At 44.7% G+C, this 16,700-nt stretch overlaps 1 protein-coding gene across 3 annotated transcripts in view; it reads right to left on the minus strand.

Moving 5' to 3' along the window:
* Nucleotides 1-529: 529 nt before the first annotated feature.
* The window catches only part of GTF2H2C (GTF2H2 family member C), a 36,947-nt gene continuing 20,776 nt past the window's right edge, over nucleotides 530-16,700 (minus strand). For 2 of the 3 annotated variants that reach the window (XM_040421482.1, XM_040421481.1), the window contains 3 exons: nucleotides 10,154-10,256; nucleotides 9,341-9,380; nucleotides 530-1,784 (listed from right to left, as the gene is read on the minus strand). In XM_040421482.1, the coding sequence (XP_040277416.1) occupies nucleotides 1,665-1,784; nucleotides 9,341-9,380; nucleotides 10,154-10,256 (263 nt within the window). In that variant the 3' untranslated portion in view covers nucleotides 530-1,664. Of the gene's footprint in view, nucleotides 1,785-9,340; nucleotides 9,381-10,153; nucleotides 10,257-16,700 lie in introns of those variants that run through there. The other variant, XR_005776982.1, reaches the window with a different exon arrangement.

Here is a 16,700-nt window from a genome sequence, read left to right on the forward strand (position 1 = left end):
ATGGGGTTTGCGTTGCGTGATAAACGCACAATATAGGAGCATGCTGCGAATTTAACGCAACGCATAAGTGATGCGTGAAAATCACAGCTCATGTGCACAGCCCCATAGAAATGAATGGGTCCAGATTCAGTGCGGGTGAAATGCGTTCACCTCCCGCATTGCACCCGTGCGGAAATCTCGCCCGTGTGAACTCAGCCTTACACTGTAGGTCATTGTCTAATCCATATATCCTACCTTAATGGGGTTATCCAGCTGTTTGATATTGATGGCCTTTCCTCCAGACAGGTCATCATTATCAGATTGGTGTGTCTGATAACCCCATTGTTTAGGTGTTTCTCTGGAAACTAAAAACAGTGGAAAGAGCGGGAAGTAGTAGGTATGTTTACTAGGCAGGAGCCGTGCTAGCGTACTGCAGCTCACCTGCAATTCTGCTTCTGGCTCCGCCACCGTTTAGTTTCTGGAGCCAACAGCTATAGCTTTAGCTTTAAGTAGAAAAATCTTTGCAACAGTAAGACATGTAAAATGTCAAGATAGATTGTTTAATAGAAAAATCAGAATACAAAAAGGAAATTGTGAAAAATTCAAATATTTCAAAATTATTTTCAAATATGTTAAACAGTAGTTAACCTTCACAGGATGTGGCCCTGGCTTATGATATGGTCAGACATTTGGTAAAAGTATGATCAGTGGGGACAACATCAATTTCAAGAAACCCCAAATGCGCTCACAATAATCTTGTCAAACAAAGTACTGTGCGAAAGCAAGAACAGCCATTTGTCCACTGGCGATCAGCAAAAGATTAGGATGCACTTTAAGATCAATGGAGGACCCAACCTCTGGACTACCAATAATCAGACATATGACTTCTTTGGAACAACTCCTTTAAAGGGACACTTCCATTAAAATGGTATCTCATTATATGTGGATATTCTAGGTTCTAGGTCCAGGTCAGGTTCTAGTGTAGATGGTTTTCTGGATAACATTTTTTAAATGACTCAATGTATTCTACTTCCCGTCATGACTTCTTTCCTCTTGGCTTGGACTTTTAGCACAGCAGGCCATCTCGCCTCTCTCAGTCAGTTCATCACTCTGGCTGGGGGGGGGGGGGGGGTGCGACTGAATTAGAGCATCACATATTACACTCATCGATGCAATGTTATTCTGTGGGCAACAAGAGAGCTCTAATATTGTCATCCTGATTCTACACCTACTATTATAATGAGCATTACCCTTCCTATAACATCTGACAATGGATTCTCTGTTTAGGAGGTTTAATCATTTGTGCTAACTGCTAGAGAAAGACAATACTTTGCATTTCAATTTCAATAGCACAGTACTGCCCAAAATAGTTTTCTATGACTGCAGTGTATAAAATAAATACCCCTTTCTGGTGGAAGTGTCCCTTTAAGGTAATGTGGTAGAATGTAATGTATTTAATACAGAACCAATGGTATTAAACAGGTGACAGATAATGAAACATTTCAGCAGGTTATGTGATGGATGTCTCTCTCCATTTCTTTTTCTGCCTTCACCACTCCATGCATGAGACTGCTCTTTGCCAGGCACCACTGTCAGTCTATATGCATCTATATTTGTTGCTGCTTTCACAGAATGCAAATGTGTTGGCTTTCCATTGAGGACAGATCTATTCACCAGAGATATCATCATGATATCAATGAGTTTGGCTGAGAGTGAATACAACCAGGACAACAATGTAAAGAATCATGAATGAACAAGTCGCAATCCACACAGAAGACGCAGTCACATATTGTGCAAATGTAAACCTGCAAAGGAGAAAAACAGAAAGAGATAATTACTCTTAGCGGTAATTGGTTTTGCCAATAGCCTCCACAACGGCACTTACAGGAGGAAAAAAGGACAATGCAACAGCACCCTGCTAACGAGATAAAGTACAATAATGCCATAGTCACAAAAAATATTATAGTGCTAATGCTACGCTTATTTATAAAGTGAGATGCTTGGCAAATGCATTTTGTACAAAACCATCTGAGCCCGTCTGCCGAACGTCAAGGCGATCTCTGTTAGACGGGTCCTAACACTAATTATTACCTATTATGCGCCATAATGGCCGCCATAAAGTTCAGGAAGTGTTGGATCCACATGCATGCTGTGTCCTGCAGACAACCTGAGTAACAGGGGGAACCAAGACCTCCTTGGCCAGAAAGGGGCGATGAGAATCACTTGAGCTGCTTCCTCCTGCAACTTCATAAGAGTTCTTGGAATCAAATTGAAGTGAGGAAAGGCATAAAGAAGTGCTTTCGCGCCATGGATGGGATAGTGCATCTACCCATAATGGCTGGTCCAGTCAGGAGGGAAAAGGAGCAACATTTTTCGGTCTGCCTGTTGTCCCTTGTGGCAAATAAATCTAGATCTGGGATTCCACATTTTTTGCAGATCTGAAAAATTTTAGGATTTAGGGACCATTCTCCTTCAGAGTCCAACGGCTGAGGAAATCCGCTATTACATTGTTCTCTCCTTTCACATCGACTGCTGTTAAAGAAAAGAGATTCCTTTCTGCCCATTGAAAGATGTCTCGAGACACTGCCTGTAGAGAACAGCTCCTGGTCCCTCCCTGCTTGTTCAGGTAGGCGACGGCCGTGGTGTTGTCCGATAACACTTATGTGTTTCGGAGATGAAGGAGTGTGAAGGGAGACAAAGACTCTGTGGATGACAGAGTTCTTTCAGATTGGAAGAAGCATGCAACATATCTTCTCCCCATCTGCCCAGAACTACTCTTCCCTCTGAATGACCTCCTCTGAACTGCTGACGTCCGTTGTCACGATCATTTGCTTTTCTTGACGCCAATAGACTCCTTTCCGTAAGTTTTTGTCTATTCTCCACCACATTAAGGACCTCGTTACGAAATTTGGAATGGCCACATGCTTCTCTAGGGCGGAATTTGTTCCATCCCAAGAAGATAAGAGGAAGGCCTGAAGGACCGTGTGACTCTGAGCCCATCTGACCGAGGGGATTGTAGCTGTCAGAAGACCTAGGATGGTCATAATGTTCCTGATGGAGGAAATCCTTTGGCTGCAGAACAGAGTTACTTTTTTAAAGTAGATTGTTAGGTTTTTCTAGGAGTAGAAAGGACATTAAAAAGATGAGAATCTAGGAGCACTCCCAAGAAGAGTTTTCTTCGGTCTGGTGACAGGTCTGATTTCTTGAAGTTTATAATCGACTCTAGGGTGGGAAGGCATGTTTGCACCTGAGAGAGGTGGGATTGCAGATTTTCCTCCGAAGGCGAAGCGATCTGAAAATCTTCTAAATATGGTATAATCAGAATCCACTTTAGGTGAAGTTATTTCGTGACCTCTTGGTTAACACTTGTGTTGGACGGCACTCCTCTTTATCATTGGGTACGGTGCTCAGTGGTAATGAAGATAATGCAATAAAAGTAGACCACGGCACTAGTGTTTGTGATTTAGAATATTATATTTTCATTTTTTCGTTATCAACATCCAGGAATAGATAAATGCAAACTGGCCAACGTTTCGGTCCTAACACGGGACCTTGTTCACGCCCTTAGTTACTTTTCAGCATATTACACCGCATCCAATGGGCAATATGCTGCAAAGTAACTAAGGCCGTGAACAAGGTCCAATGTTAGGACCGAAACGTTGGCCAGTTTGCATTTATCTATTCCTGGATGTTGATAACAAAAAAATGAAAATATAACATTCTAAATCACAAACACGAGTGCTGTGGTCTACTTTTATTGCATTTCGTGACCTCTGACATGACTTTTGAAAATATTCTTGGAGCCGAAGAAAGTCTGAATGGGAGGGCTCCGATTCTTAAATATTTCTGGTGACTCTGGCATATCGGAACATGGTAGGTCCTGGAGGTCCAAGGTCACCATAAAACAGTCCTGAGGGGAGTAAGTTTATGGTCGATTTGAAAATTTCCATTTTGAATTTTTTGTAAACGATGAATCGGTTCAGTGATTTTAAATTTATTATCAAACGGAAGGCTCCGCTTGGTTTTTGTACCAGAAACACCGGAGAATAGAAACCTTTTCCGTATTGATCTACTGGGACTGGATGGAGCACTTTTTTGTTTATAAGAAGAGATCTCTGTTTCTAGACAAGATTGTTTCTCTTTTTGAATCAGCTTTCGGTTTATAATAAAACTATCCGGGGGTGGGGATAAAAACTCTATTTTTAGACCTTCTCTTAGAGTAGATATCACCCAAGGGAAAGCCCCTGTTTCTTCCCAGGCTGAGGTGAAAAAAGTTAGCCTGCCCCCGACATAGCTTATGGCTTCATTTATTGGGACGGGAGGAGTTCTCAGGATTGAACAGGAATCCCTTTACTCGACCTTTAGAAGGTTGCCACTTCCTAGAACCTTCTTTTTTCTTCTGATCCGACCTAGATTTTTTTTTATTTTGTAAGGACCGGCTTTGGTGAAAATAGCGATTTTCAAGGGGAAACCCTTTTTTGTTATCCAAGGTCTTCTCAAGGATATCATCTAGTCCTGAGCCAAATAATCTATTTCCTTCACAGGGGATCGAGCAAAGGCAGTTCTTTGATCCAGCATCACCTGACCATGAACGCAGCCAGGTTGCTCTATGAGCCGCATTAGACAGGGCAGCTAATCTAGCGGAGAATTTTACTAAGTCAGCAGAGGCATCTGCCAAAAAATTGGATGCCTTTTTTTAAATAGGTAGGGAGGCAAGGATTTCCTCCCTTGGGGTACCAGCTGCTAAGTGCTGTTCTAATTGATTCAACCAGACGGACAGAGTTCTAGCTGTGCAAGTAGAGGCAATGCTTGGACGTAGCATAGCCGTATTTGTCTCCCAGGCCTTTTTTTAGAAAGTTTTCCGATTTCTTGTCCATGGGATCTCGAAAGAGACCCACGTCCTTGAAGAGGTCTTTTTTGAAATGCAAGCAACTGGGGCATCGATTTTCGGCGTTTCTCCCAGAGATCTGACTAAGTCTCAGCAAATGGATACTTCCTTTTAAAGGAGTTTGTCACGGCTGATATTTTTTCAGGATCCCTCCATTCTTTAGATATCAGGGATTTTATGTTGTTATGAATGGGAAAGACTTTCTATTCCCCAAACCTTGGAACATTCGATCTTGAACTGAGTGAATTTCTTTCTCCTCCTGAATGTTCATGGTAGCCCTTATGGTCTTTAGAAGACCATCAGTTTCTTCAGGAAGAAACAAAAGTTATCCTGAGCAGTCATCTGAAGAGTCAGAGTCCAGACCAGATATTAGTTCTCCTTTATCCAAATCAAACGCCATGTCAGAAGCAAAAGATCTGTGAGATGTAGATGGGCATGGGGATTGTGATGCTATTTTTAAGTCCACAGCCGTATTAACTTCTTCCTTTATTATACCTCTTAGAGAATCAAGGAAGGACGGCGACTCTTCGGCGACCACCTTTTCGGTGCATTTAGGACATAAGGATTTCATTGTTGAAGAGGAAAAAGACTTCCTACAGATGGCGCACTTTTTGCGTCCTGTATCTCCACCAGCCAGCCTAGGTGTCATGGTCTCTGGGCTCTATAGAATTAAATACGGTAATAAAAAAAATAGGATTGTAGGGCCAGGAAAGAACCAACACTGTGCATAAAAGGTACCTAGGATGAAACTAGGATACACATTATATCCCCACTGGGGAGGAGGCTTACCAGGCTGAGGGCAGAGGCAGCCGGATCTCCAGCTTTCCTAGATGCGTCCGCGTCCACCTGGGCAAGCATGACTGCAGGTGATGTAGGAAAGGTTTTGTCTGGTGATTCTTACCCTGTTTAAATCTTCCTGAAAGCCGCGCCACTGGAAGCGCATGAGCGCAAGATTCTCTTGCCCAAGGAGAATCTTACCTGGTGACATCAGCACGCGAAGATCCCGCGCGATCCCCCCTTATCTGGGAGAATCGCGAGCCCGGGGCTGCCCACACGCAGGACTTGTGCCCAGGAACGAGAAAGGGAGGCAGCGCGTCCCAGGGGTTCCCGCTCCCTGCTCCAGCCCTCCCACGATGTGGGGGGAAAGAAAGAAGGCTGGGCGAGAAAGTATCATTCCTGGCACTCCAGGAGAGCTTTCACGCATCCAGAGGACAGGAAACAACGACTGAATAGGTAAGGGGAGGAAGCCCTTTAACTTTAAATCATGTGCTTCTGCGTCGTTTACTGTCCTGGGGGCGGGGACACCATACTGTAAGTGCCATTGTGGAGGCGCCAGGGAAAATACATGTTTTAGAAATGTGTACTGGCAAACCCCTAACCAATCTTAAAGGGGTTATCCATCGCGGGTGATGCTAGGGAGGCACGTCTCTGTGACGGGGAGATGCAGTGGCGGCCGTGCATCAAAAGCGACACAGGTGCCGGGGAGAAAGGTAAGTACAACCTGTGTGAGGGGCTCGGGCATTATAGGGTTTAGATAACCTCTTTAAAAGGAACACTGACAATGATAGTAGAAAACAGGAGAAATATTCCTCTGCACTGTTTGGACGGTTTTGTACAAATCATGTAGGTTAACACAAGGGGTTAATTTCCTGCTGAGCTGTTTATTTTCCAGCAAGCAATTGGCTGAGAGGGCATGACTTGCCAATGGGGTAGGGCTTAACAATATTTGTGTTCTACTGCAGCCAGAACACAACACCGAGGCTCCTGCTCCAACCACTTGTCTTACAGCCAGACACGGGACAGTGAGAAGTAGGAGGGACATCACTGATCCCATGGGACACATGGAGAACATTGCATCATATATTTCTAAGGTTTTTTCTTTCTTTTGGGAGCTAAATACTGATGTCCTACCACTAGGATAGGCTATCCATATCAGATCAGTGGGGGTCTGACTTCTGGTATCCCTATTGATTAGCTGTGGGAAAGGGGAAATGATCATGCCAGCACTGCAGGCTCTTCCTCAGCATGGGACATCACATCCATTGGCCACATGGCCTACCTGCAGCTCAGCCTCATTCAACTACGTGGCACTGAGCTGCAACACCATGCACAGCCGCTATACAATGTATATCACTGTGCATGAAATTCTATGAAGAGGCTGTACTGCTCATCCAAACTCCACATCCTCTTCAAAGAGCTGATAGGTAGTGGTGCCATTAGCCAGACCCCCACCAATATGATACTGAAGACTTGTCCTGAAGGCTCAAGTGAAGCCTTATCTCGGATCTAAAAAAAACTCACAGCTGATAAGAATGCGGCTTAAAGGGATTCTGTCACCACATTTTACCCCCTACAGTAAAACATAGCTACTTGTAGGTCTCCCTGCGCTGTATTAAATGATGCCCTTATTAACTAATAGTCTTGATTTATTTCTTTATAAAAATCGATTTTAGTGATATGCTAATGACTTACATAAGGTGCCCAAGGGGATGTCCTTTCCTAACTTGGTGCCCAGCCGCACCCCTCGGTCCGGTGCCCAGCACCGCCTTCCTGAGTCCAGCGCCGCCTCTAATAGAATATATTCAAGAGCTGGTATTCTGCCAGATTCCTATACCTTGCCAGAACGCTATACCGGAAGTGACGCAGCCGCACAGGAATCAGCTGGCGGAGGGTGTGTGCGGCGCTGCGCAAGCACACATCCACTGGATTAGCAAAAAATCATTGCAGTGCCGCGGGAGAAGGACTTCATGCGCAAAACCATACACCGCGTGTGCGCACTTAGGGGTAGGTAAATTTTCCAGCGCAAAATGTTCCATCAGATCTACCTACCCCTGAGTGGGCGCGCACGTGCGCACAAATCATCAGGAGCAGTTCATCCTTACCGCAGAGCTGAGTGCAGAATATCGATGTCACCACATAGCAGAGATGAGTGCGGGATATTACCCCAATATCCAGCACTCAGCTCTGCTGTGTCCCCCAATATCCCGCACTCAGCTCTGCTATGTGGTGACCTCGATATTCTGCACTCAGCTCTGCGGTAAGGATGAACTGCTCCTGATGATTTGTGCGCGCGTGCGCACTCAGGGGTAGGGAGATCTGATTGAACATTTTGCCCTGGAAAATCTACCTACCCCTAAGTACGCTCGCGTGGTGTCTGGTTTCACGCATGAAGTCCTTCTCCTGCGGCGCTGCAATGATTTTTTGTTAATCCAGTGGATGTGCGCTTGTGCTGCACACACCCTCCTCCAGCTGATTCCTGTGCGGCAGGTATAGCGTTCTGGCAAGGTACAGGAATCTTGCAGAACACCCGCGTGCTGACGTAACCCCTGAGCCGGTTTGAAATCCCACGCGTGCGCACAACACACTGTAGTCTGCGCCTGTGCGGACTACAGGTAATGGCATCGTCGAGCGAAGTGCGCTGCATGCCAGGCTCGGGGATTACATCAGCACACCGGCTTTTGAATATATATTAGAGGCGGCGCTGGACTCAGGAAGGCAGCGCTGGGCACCGGACCGAGGGGTGCGGCTGGGCAACAAGTTAGGAAAGGACATCCCCTTGGGCACCTTATGTAAGTCATTAGCATATCACTAAAATCGATTTTTATAAAGAAATAAATCAAGACTATTAGTTAATAAGGGCATCATTTAATACAGCGCAGGGAGACCTACAAGTAGCTATGTTTTACTGTAGGGGGTAAAATGTGATGACAGAATCCCTTTAAATTGGTGTTTATGAGCTGTCTGGAAAAGAGAGATAAGGTTCACAAGAGCTGTCAACTGATGGAACTCAAGAGGGAGAGCCTGCATATAGACTGATTCTTAACTGCAAGTATCACAAAAACTGGTAACATTCTTTAATAAAGACCAATTGAAAAAAAAATTACATTTAGCCCAAAATGGGTACAATGCAATCATGAAGAATTCGCCCAAAGGCGTCTTTAACTCCCAGAAAACCCCTTTTAATTGCAACAGGAGACAAAATTTGATCAACAAGATGACAAGATTAACGGATTGCTGGGATATTTTTTGTCACTTTTGTGCATTTTCTGTGGTTAGTGTTCCTTTAAATAAAAGCCTTTATGTTTTTCTACAAACTCAAACACAAGTGGATGGAGACCACACAGTTATGAAAACTAATCACACACAAGAACCAGAGGTCTTGCTCATAGTAATCAATCCAATTTCAGCTTTTATTATTTTCAAGGCAGGATTTGAAAATATAAGCTTCTCTTTTCAGGCAACTGGACAATGTTTGAAGGTGGGCAGCTATGGTGAATCTTCATATTCTGTGCTCTGGTGCATCAGCCTTGTCAACAGGGCACATACGGCGCCAAATCACATCAAAGTGCCACTTTTCCAGCCAATTAGAATTTGGACATTTATGTGCATGGTATAATTTTTTCATGCACGCTAAATGGACTCTTACATACCACTTCTCATATTTATATTGTACTGTGTGCTTCAAATACTTACTTGTTGATCCTTCAGCTCTCCATCACAGCCACGACAATACCTTAATAAAAGCGAAATAGAATAAGTACTTGTATAAAGCATGAAAATAAATGTATATTACTGAACGTAATAAAAAAGGGGTATTCCTATGAGTTATTCATGACTTAGATAGGAATACCTGTGTATGCAGCGGCCAGAGGTGGGTGGTGTTATGCAGTTTCAGTTTAACTGTATTGTGGCAAATGCCATTTCTGAGCCACTAGTCAACAGGGAGCCCCGCTGCTATGTGCAGCAATGACACGTCATCTCTAGCAACATATACAGCACAGTAACATACACTAGATATCTGGCCCTTGGGATATGTCCAGCACAGCATTATCCTACATTTTGGAAAAAGTCTGTTCTGACAAACAAGCACATTATGATTATTTGGCATATCTATTGGTTAATCAAATACATCTAACAGATGGGTCATCAATATCAGATTGGTGGGGTACAACTCTTGGCATCCCCGCGGCTCAGCTGTTTGAAGGGTGTTGTGTCCTCTTCAATGTTGACCTGCATGTCGTCTACATTGTAGTGGTGGTGCAGTGTAATTACAAGGACTGGGAGAGGAAGTTGCAATTACACTGCATTGCCACGATAAAGTAGACGTTGTGCTAGTAAATCCTGAAAAGGCCACTGCACTCGGGGCTGATCGGCCGGGGTGCGGCGAGTCAGACCCCTGTCAATCTGATATTGATAACCTGTCCAGAGAATAGGTCATCAATATCTGTACACCAGGCAACCCCTTTACTGCAGAGCAGATAATCTTACTGATTAAGTAAAAAATACCTCTCCCCTTTATATTCTGCAAGAGCAACTTCTTTAAAAGCATCCAGAGGAAATAAGTGATGGTATGACCGAGCCAAGTGAGGAGCAGACACTAATGTAAGACCTGCAAAGCACAAAGCAATAAATGAATACAATTTTACAGTTCTGTTCTCTAGAAATTAAGTTGCCAAGCAGAAAATCATCAAGAGACACCAAAGTCAAGAAAGCTATAACTTGCCGAAATCTGACATTATTTGATTTTGAAATGCTATTGTTTCAAACACTACCTACCTCTTTCTTTGCCTCCTTATTCCCTGTGAGCTCCACTTAATGTTAGGCACTAATGACTTGAATATGTGCAGTAAGTTGCAGGGCACAGCACAAGCTCAGTAAAGAGAGCATTCCCCTGTGTGAATAGAGTGGTATTGGTGACCACCACTCTCCATCCATTTTATGGAACAGGCGGAGATAGCCAAGGTGCTGTACTTGGCAGTCCCATAGAAGTGAATGGGTGGGTGGTCACACATGAGGACCATCACTCCATTCATACAGGCAACTCTGGGAACTCCATTCCCTTGATTGATTGAGTCCTAAATATTGTTCATGGTCTGACCTACTGAAGCGCTTTATTTAATATACTTGTGAAAGAGGGCTGATCATTTCATCATTAGGGCCAAATGCTGGAAGAAAACTTCAGCATTAAAGAGGTTTTCTGAGATTTTTTTATTTATTATTGGTGGGGTCGGACACCCAGGACCTTCACCGATCAGCTGTTCGGAAAGACACTAGCGCTCCTGTGAGGGCCGCAGCATTCTCCCTGCTTTTCCTAGGCCAGAGACAACACATTCATCGTTTGCGTGGTCTAGGAACAGCTCAACCCCATTCAAGTGAACGGGGCTGCATGCGATACCAAGCACATCTGCTATACAATGTACAGCGCTCTGCTTGGTGATCTGTGAGAAGTAGGGTTGTTGCGGGTATCGAAATTTCGATACCCAATCGATACTTTTGTCCCGGTATCGATACGATACCGGGATTTCCGTTTTTTCGATACTGGGCTGCGCTTCTGCGCAGTCTAGTATCTCTGAACATGAGCGCGCTGCTATCGGCGCGCTCATGTTCTCTCTCAGCAGCACGGGGAGAAGGAAGCAGTCCTCCCTCCCCCTGTGCTGCTGCCGCTGCCACCAATGAGAAGAGAGGGGCGGAGGAGGGGCGGCAATGAGAAGAGAGGGGGTGGAGGAGGGGCGGCAATGAGAAGAGAGGGGCGGAGGAGGGGCGGCAATGAGAAGAGAGGGGCGGAGGAGGGGCGGGCGCACTGCGCCCCCAATGATAGGATTACTATCGGAGCGATGGGAGGAGACATCAGCTTCACTAGTGGGCGTTCCTTTTCCCTGCGCTGCGATTGGACAGCGCTACAGCCAGGGAGAAGGAACGCCCACTAGTGAAGCTGATGTCTCCTCCCATCGCTCCGATAGTAATCAGCAGCATGTGGAGCAGGAGAGGAGACAGTAATGGGGCACTGCGGGCGAACGGAGCGGCGCCCAGGACTAAATGGTGAGTGCTGAGACATCGCTGGGCGCCGCTCTGTGTGGCCTAATAGTGAAAGTCTGGACTCATATACAGTAGTCAGTCTTTAACACATACAGGAGGCGGGTGCCGGCAGCAGAATCGCATTGCCGGCACCCTGCCCCTGACAGGGAGCTGCGATCAGCGGCAGTTAACTGCCGCTGATCTGCTAGTACCCGCCTCCTGTATAAAGGGGTAAAATCATTGGTGGTGCAGTGTGCCCCCCCCCTCAATCCCCCCATCCCATTAAAATCATTGGTGGCACAGTGCGCCGGCCCCTCTCAACCCTCCAGTATTAAAATCATTGGTGGCAGTGGCCACAGGGACCTCTCCACTCCCCCTCATTGGTGGTGCAGTGGCAGCTTCTGATCGGAGCCCCAGCTGTGTAAGCCTGGGGCTCCGATCGGTTACCATGGCAGCCAGGACGCTACAGAAGCCCTGGTTGCCATGGTAACATCCCTGATGCTGTGTGCACAAAGCACAGAGCAGCAGGGACAGTGTGGAGTCCTATTCACCCTGATAGAGATCTATCAGGGTGAATAGGAAAAGGGATGAAAGATCCCAGGTTCTAGCCCCTAAGGGGGGAAATAGTTATTAAATAAAAAGTGAAAAAAAAAAAAACACTAAAATATGAAGTATAAATCACCCCCCTTTTCCCAATTTCACATATAAAATATATAAATAAACATATTACATCGCCACGTCAGAAAAGTCCAAACTATTAAAATATAAAAAAAAAATCTAGGTGGTGAATGCCGGAACAGAAAAAATAAAATAAAAACTGCGCGATTCGCCATTTTTAAAAATGAGGAATGCACGTGGCTTTTTTTGTTTATTTTTTTCGCGTGGTATCGAATGGTATCGAGTATCGCAATACTTTTTCATGGTATCGAAACCGAATCAAAAATTTGGTATCGCAACAACTCTAGTGAGAAGGCAGAGGCGCTCACAGGAGTGCCACTGCCTTCCCAAAACAGCTGATCATCGGGGGTCCCAGGTGTCAGACCCCCATGGTCAGATACTGATGACCTATCCAGAGGACAGGTCATCAGTAAAAAAAAAAAAAATTTAAATCTCAGAAAACCCTTTTAACCCTTAGGCTACCAGCACCGTACATGACGCCCGCTCGGCACGTGCAGTGGGCGTCATGGCCGGCAGATCTCTGCTGTTTCATACAGTAGAGACCTGAGGCTAATTACGGTTACCGGCAATAATGCCGATCGCGGTAATTAAATGCTTTTGATGCCGCGATCAAGTGAGATCACGGCACCTAAATACGCAAAGACCTACCTATTCCCCGTGTGTCCAATCCGGGTATAGGTAGTTGCGCTGAATACTGTGAGCCTTAGGGCTCTTTCACACTTGCGTTATTGTCTTCCGGCATAGAGTTCCGTCGTCGGGACTCTATGCCGGAAGAATACTGATCAGGATTATCCTAATGCATTCTGAATGGAGAGTAATCCGTTCAGGATGCATCAGGATGTCTTCAGTTCCGGTACGGAACGTTTTTTGGCCGGAGAAAATACCGCAGCATGCTGCGCTTTTTGCTCCGGCCAAAAATCCTGAAGACTTGCCGCAAGGCCGGATCCGGGATCAATGCCCATTGAAAGGCATTGATCCGGATCCGGCCTTAAGCTAAACGTCGTTTCGGCGCATTGCCGGAGCCGACGTTTAGCTTTTTCTGAATAGTTACCATGGCTGCCGGGACGCTAAAGTCCTGACAGCCATGGTAAGTGTAGCGGGGAGCAGGGGAGCAGCATACTTACCGTCCGTGCGGCTCCCCGGGCGCTCCAGAGTGACGTCAGGGCGCCCCAAGCGCATGGATCATGTGATCACATGGATCACGTCATCCATGCGCATGGGGCGCTCTGACGTCATTCTGGAGCGCCCGGGGAGCCGCACGGACTGTAAGTATACCGCTCCCCCGCTCCCCGCTCCTACTATGGCAACCAGGACTTTAATAGCGTCCTGGGTGCCATAGTAACACTGAAAGCATTTGGAAGACGGTTCCGTCTTCAAATGCTTTCAGTACACTTGCGTTGTTACGGATCCGGCAGGCACCTCCGGCAACGGAAGTGCATGCCGGATCCCAACAACGCAAGTGTGAAAGAGGCCTTACTGAGTAGGCTAACAGTATTCAAACGCAATTCTTATTTTGGCCACCAGATGGCAGGCCAGGATAAGAAATAAGCAAAAGTGAGCAAAATAAGCTAATAATAAATTCCTGATAAGCCCAAAAAAATAATAATAATGTAATAAGCTCATATACGAGGCACATAATGATCACAAAAAAAATAAAAAGTTTAAATCACCCCCCTTTCCGTATAATTAAAAAATAAATACCTAAATAACAATATAAACATCATGAGTATCACCGCAACCAAAAATGCCCATACTATTAAAATAGAAAAAAAAAATCCAATATGGCGTAACGGAAAAAAGGGTCAAAATGGCCGATTTGTCATTTTTTCATTGCTTTTCTTACCCCAAAAAAATTTATTAAATGTGATCAAAAAGTCACCCATACTCCAAAATGGTATCAATTAGATGTACACAGATTGTTCCGCCAAAAAATGAGCCCCTAAACCCTTTTCTCAATGTTTACATTTATTTTTACACTATTTAGACATAAAGAACCTATACATATGGGGTATCGTAATTGTACTGACCCAGAGAATAAAGGGCATGGGTCAGTTTTGCAGTAAACAAAACATAGTGGGAACAAAACCCGTAAAACGGTGGAGGGATGGTGTTTTTTTTTTTCCAATTCCACCCCATTTGGAAATTTTTTTACCGCTTCCCACAACATTTTATTCCATAATTAATGGTGGCATTAGAAAGTACAACTTGTCCCGCAAAAACAGCTTAGTGACCGGAAAAAAAAAAAAAGTTATGGCTCACGGAAAATAGGGAAGAAAAATGAAAACGCAAAAATGAAAAAACCTCTGGTAGCCAAAGGGTTAAGATTGCTGCCCTGGAAACCCATGATAGGATGACATTACAAGGGTTTGTCTGCCATATGCTATGGGTAGTCACACAAAGTGTAAGGGCTTGTTCACACGACCGTGTGAAGCCTGTGCCCGTGCTGTGGATCACAAATTGCGGTCCGCTATGCACAGGCACCGTCCGTGGGGCAGCCGCATGGGGATTGCAGACTGATTCACTTGAATGGGTCAGCAATCCATCCGTTCCGCAAAAAGATAGAACTTGCTCTATCTTTTTGCGGTGCAGAGGCACGGAACGGAATCCCAGAAAGCACTCCGTAGTGTTCCGTGCTTCCGTTCAGCATCCCTGGAATTTGCGGACCCATTGAAGTGAATGGGTCAACATCCGTGAAGCAGGATGCACATGGAACAGTGCCCGTGTATTGCGGATCCGCAAATGCGGTCCGCAATACGGCAACATGCAGCACACGTTCGTGTGAATGAGCCCTAACTCAATAAGCAATGTTTGGATGTGGACGATTTGTTTCGGATTTTCGGTGTGGATTCCATGGCACAAAATCTACAGCAAAGTAAAAAAAATACACTACATGTAAAGAGGGTTTTCCCAAAACCACATTCACATGTAGAAGCTTTTTCCTTGTGGATTTGCAGTAAGATCAGTTGCAGAATGTTTTCCACCACTGTTGGACTTAACCTTAAGGTGGCCAAAGACACTAATCCAAAGTTGACCAAAACTGACATTTCAACCAAAACCATTGTTCATCAGGTGAAACGTAACAACGAATGATCATTTTAGCTGACCACTGACAGACCATCATCATCTGAAAAGAATTCCGCCGTGTTTAAAATTACCCTCCGGTATCAATCACCTACAGTAGAATTCAAAATGGGCAACAATATACATATCAATCAAAATCTACTTGTGCCACCCAGCCTCATCAAAATCACCAAAAGAAAAAAAGCACAGGGAATCAAAGTAAAAGAGCATTTATTATACTCAATTAAAAACTACATAATATCTCAAATTCATTGCAGCAGTGTCAGGCATATTTCAAAGAAAGATTAAAAGTACCCCTGGTTGGAAATAATTTTATATACACTTCACAGATATTGAACACAGATACTAAAAGTAACTTTTTTACTTTGAATCCCTGTGCTTCTTTTTCTTTTGGTAATAATGCTTGATATTCAGAAGAAAGTTCTTCAGTTTAAAGAAAGATCGTTCATGGACAAAAGAAACATTCCCAGAAAGATCTTTTATCCATCGTCACCTGGTTCCACTGAACATGTATGGGTAGTTTAATCAACTGTAAGGGCTAATATGGACTAAAACTTGTATGGCTGTGCCTGTGAAACGTTCACCAGATGGTTATTTGCTCAACTGATCTTCAATCATCAACTTCTATTTAGTGTGTACGGCCAAGGTTCAAGTATAGATATCAGAGCTGTTAACACGCCCTGACCGGTGTGTCCATGACATGACCAGGACAGACTTTTTGGAAGTAAACAGTAAGGCCTCTTTCACACGGGCGTTGCGGGAAAATGTGCGGGTGCGTTGCGGGAACACCCGTGATTTTTCCGCGCAAGTGCAAAACATTGTAATGCGTTTTGCACTCGTGTGAGAAAAATCACGCATGTTTGGTACCCAAACCCGAACTTCTTCACAGAAGTTCGGGCTTGGGAATCGGTGTTGTGTAGATTGTATTATTTTCCCTTATAACATGGTTATAAAGGGAAAATAATAGCATTCTGAATACAGAATGCATAGTAAACTAGCGCTGGAGGGGTTAAAAAAAAATTAATAATAATTTAAATCACCTTAGTCCACTTGATCGCGTAGCCCGGCATCTCCTTCTGTCTCCTTTGTTGAACAGGACCTGTGGTGAGCATTACTTACAGGAACAGGACCTTTGATGACGTCACTCCGGTCATCACATGATCCATCACCATGGTAAAAGATCATGTGACGTACCATGTGATGACCGGAGTGACGTCATCAAAGGTCCTGTACCTGTAATTAATGCTCACCACAGGTCCTATTCAACAAAGGAGACAGA

Source organism: Bufo bufo, chromosome 2 (assembly GCF_905171765.1).
Source record: "Bufo bufo chromosome 2, aBufBuf1.1, whole genome shotgun sequence".
Taxonomy (NCBI): domain Eukaryota; kingdom Metazoa; phylum Chordata; class Amphibia; order Anura; family Bufonidae; genus Bufo; species Bufo bufo.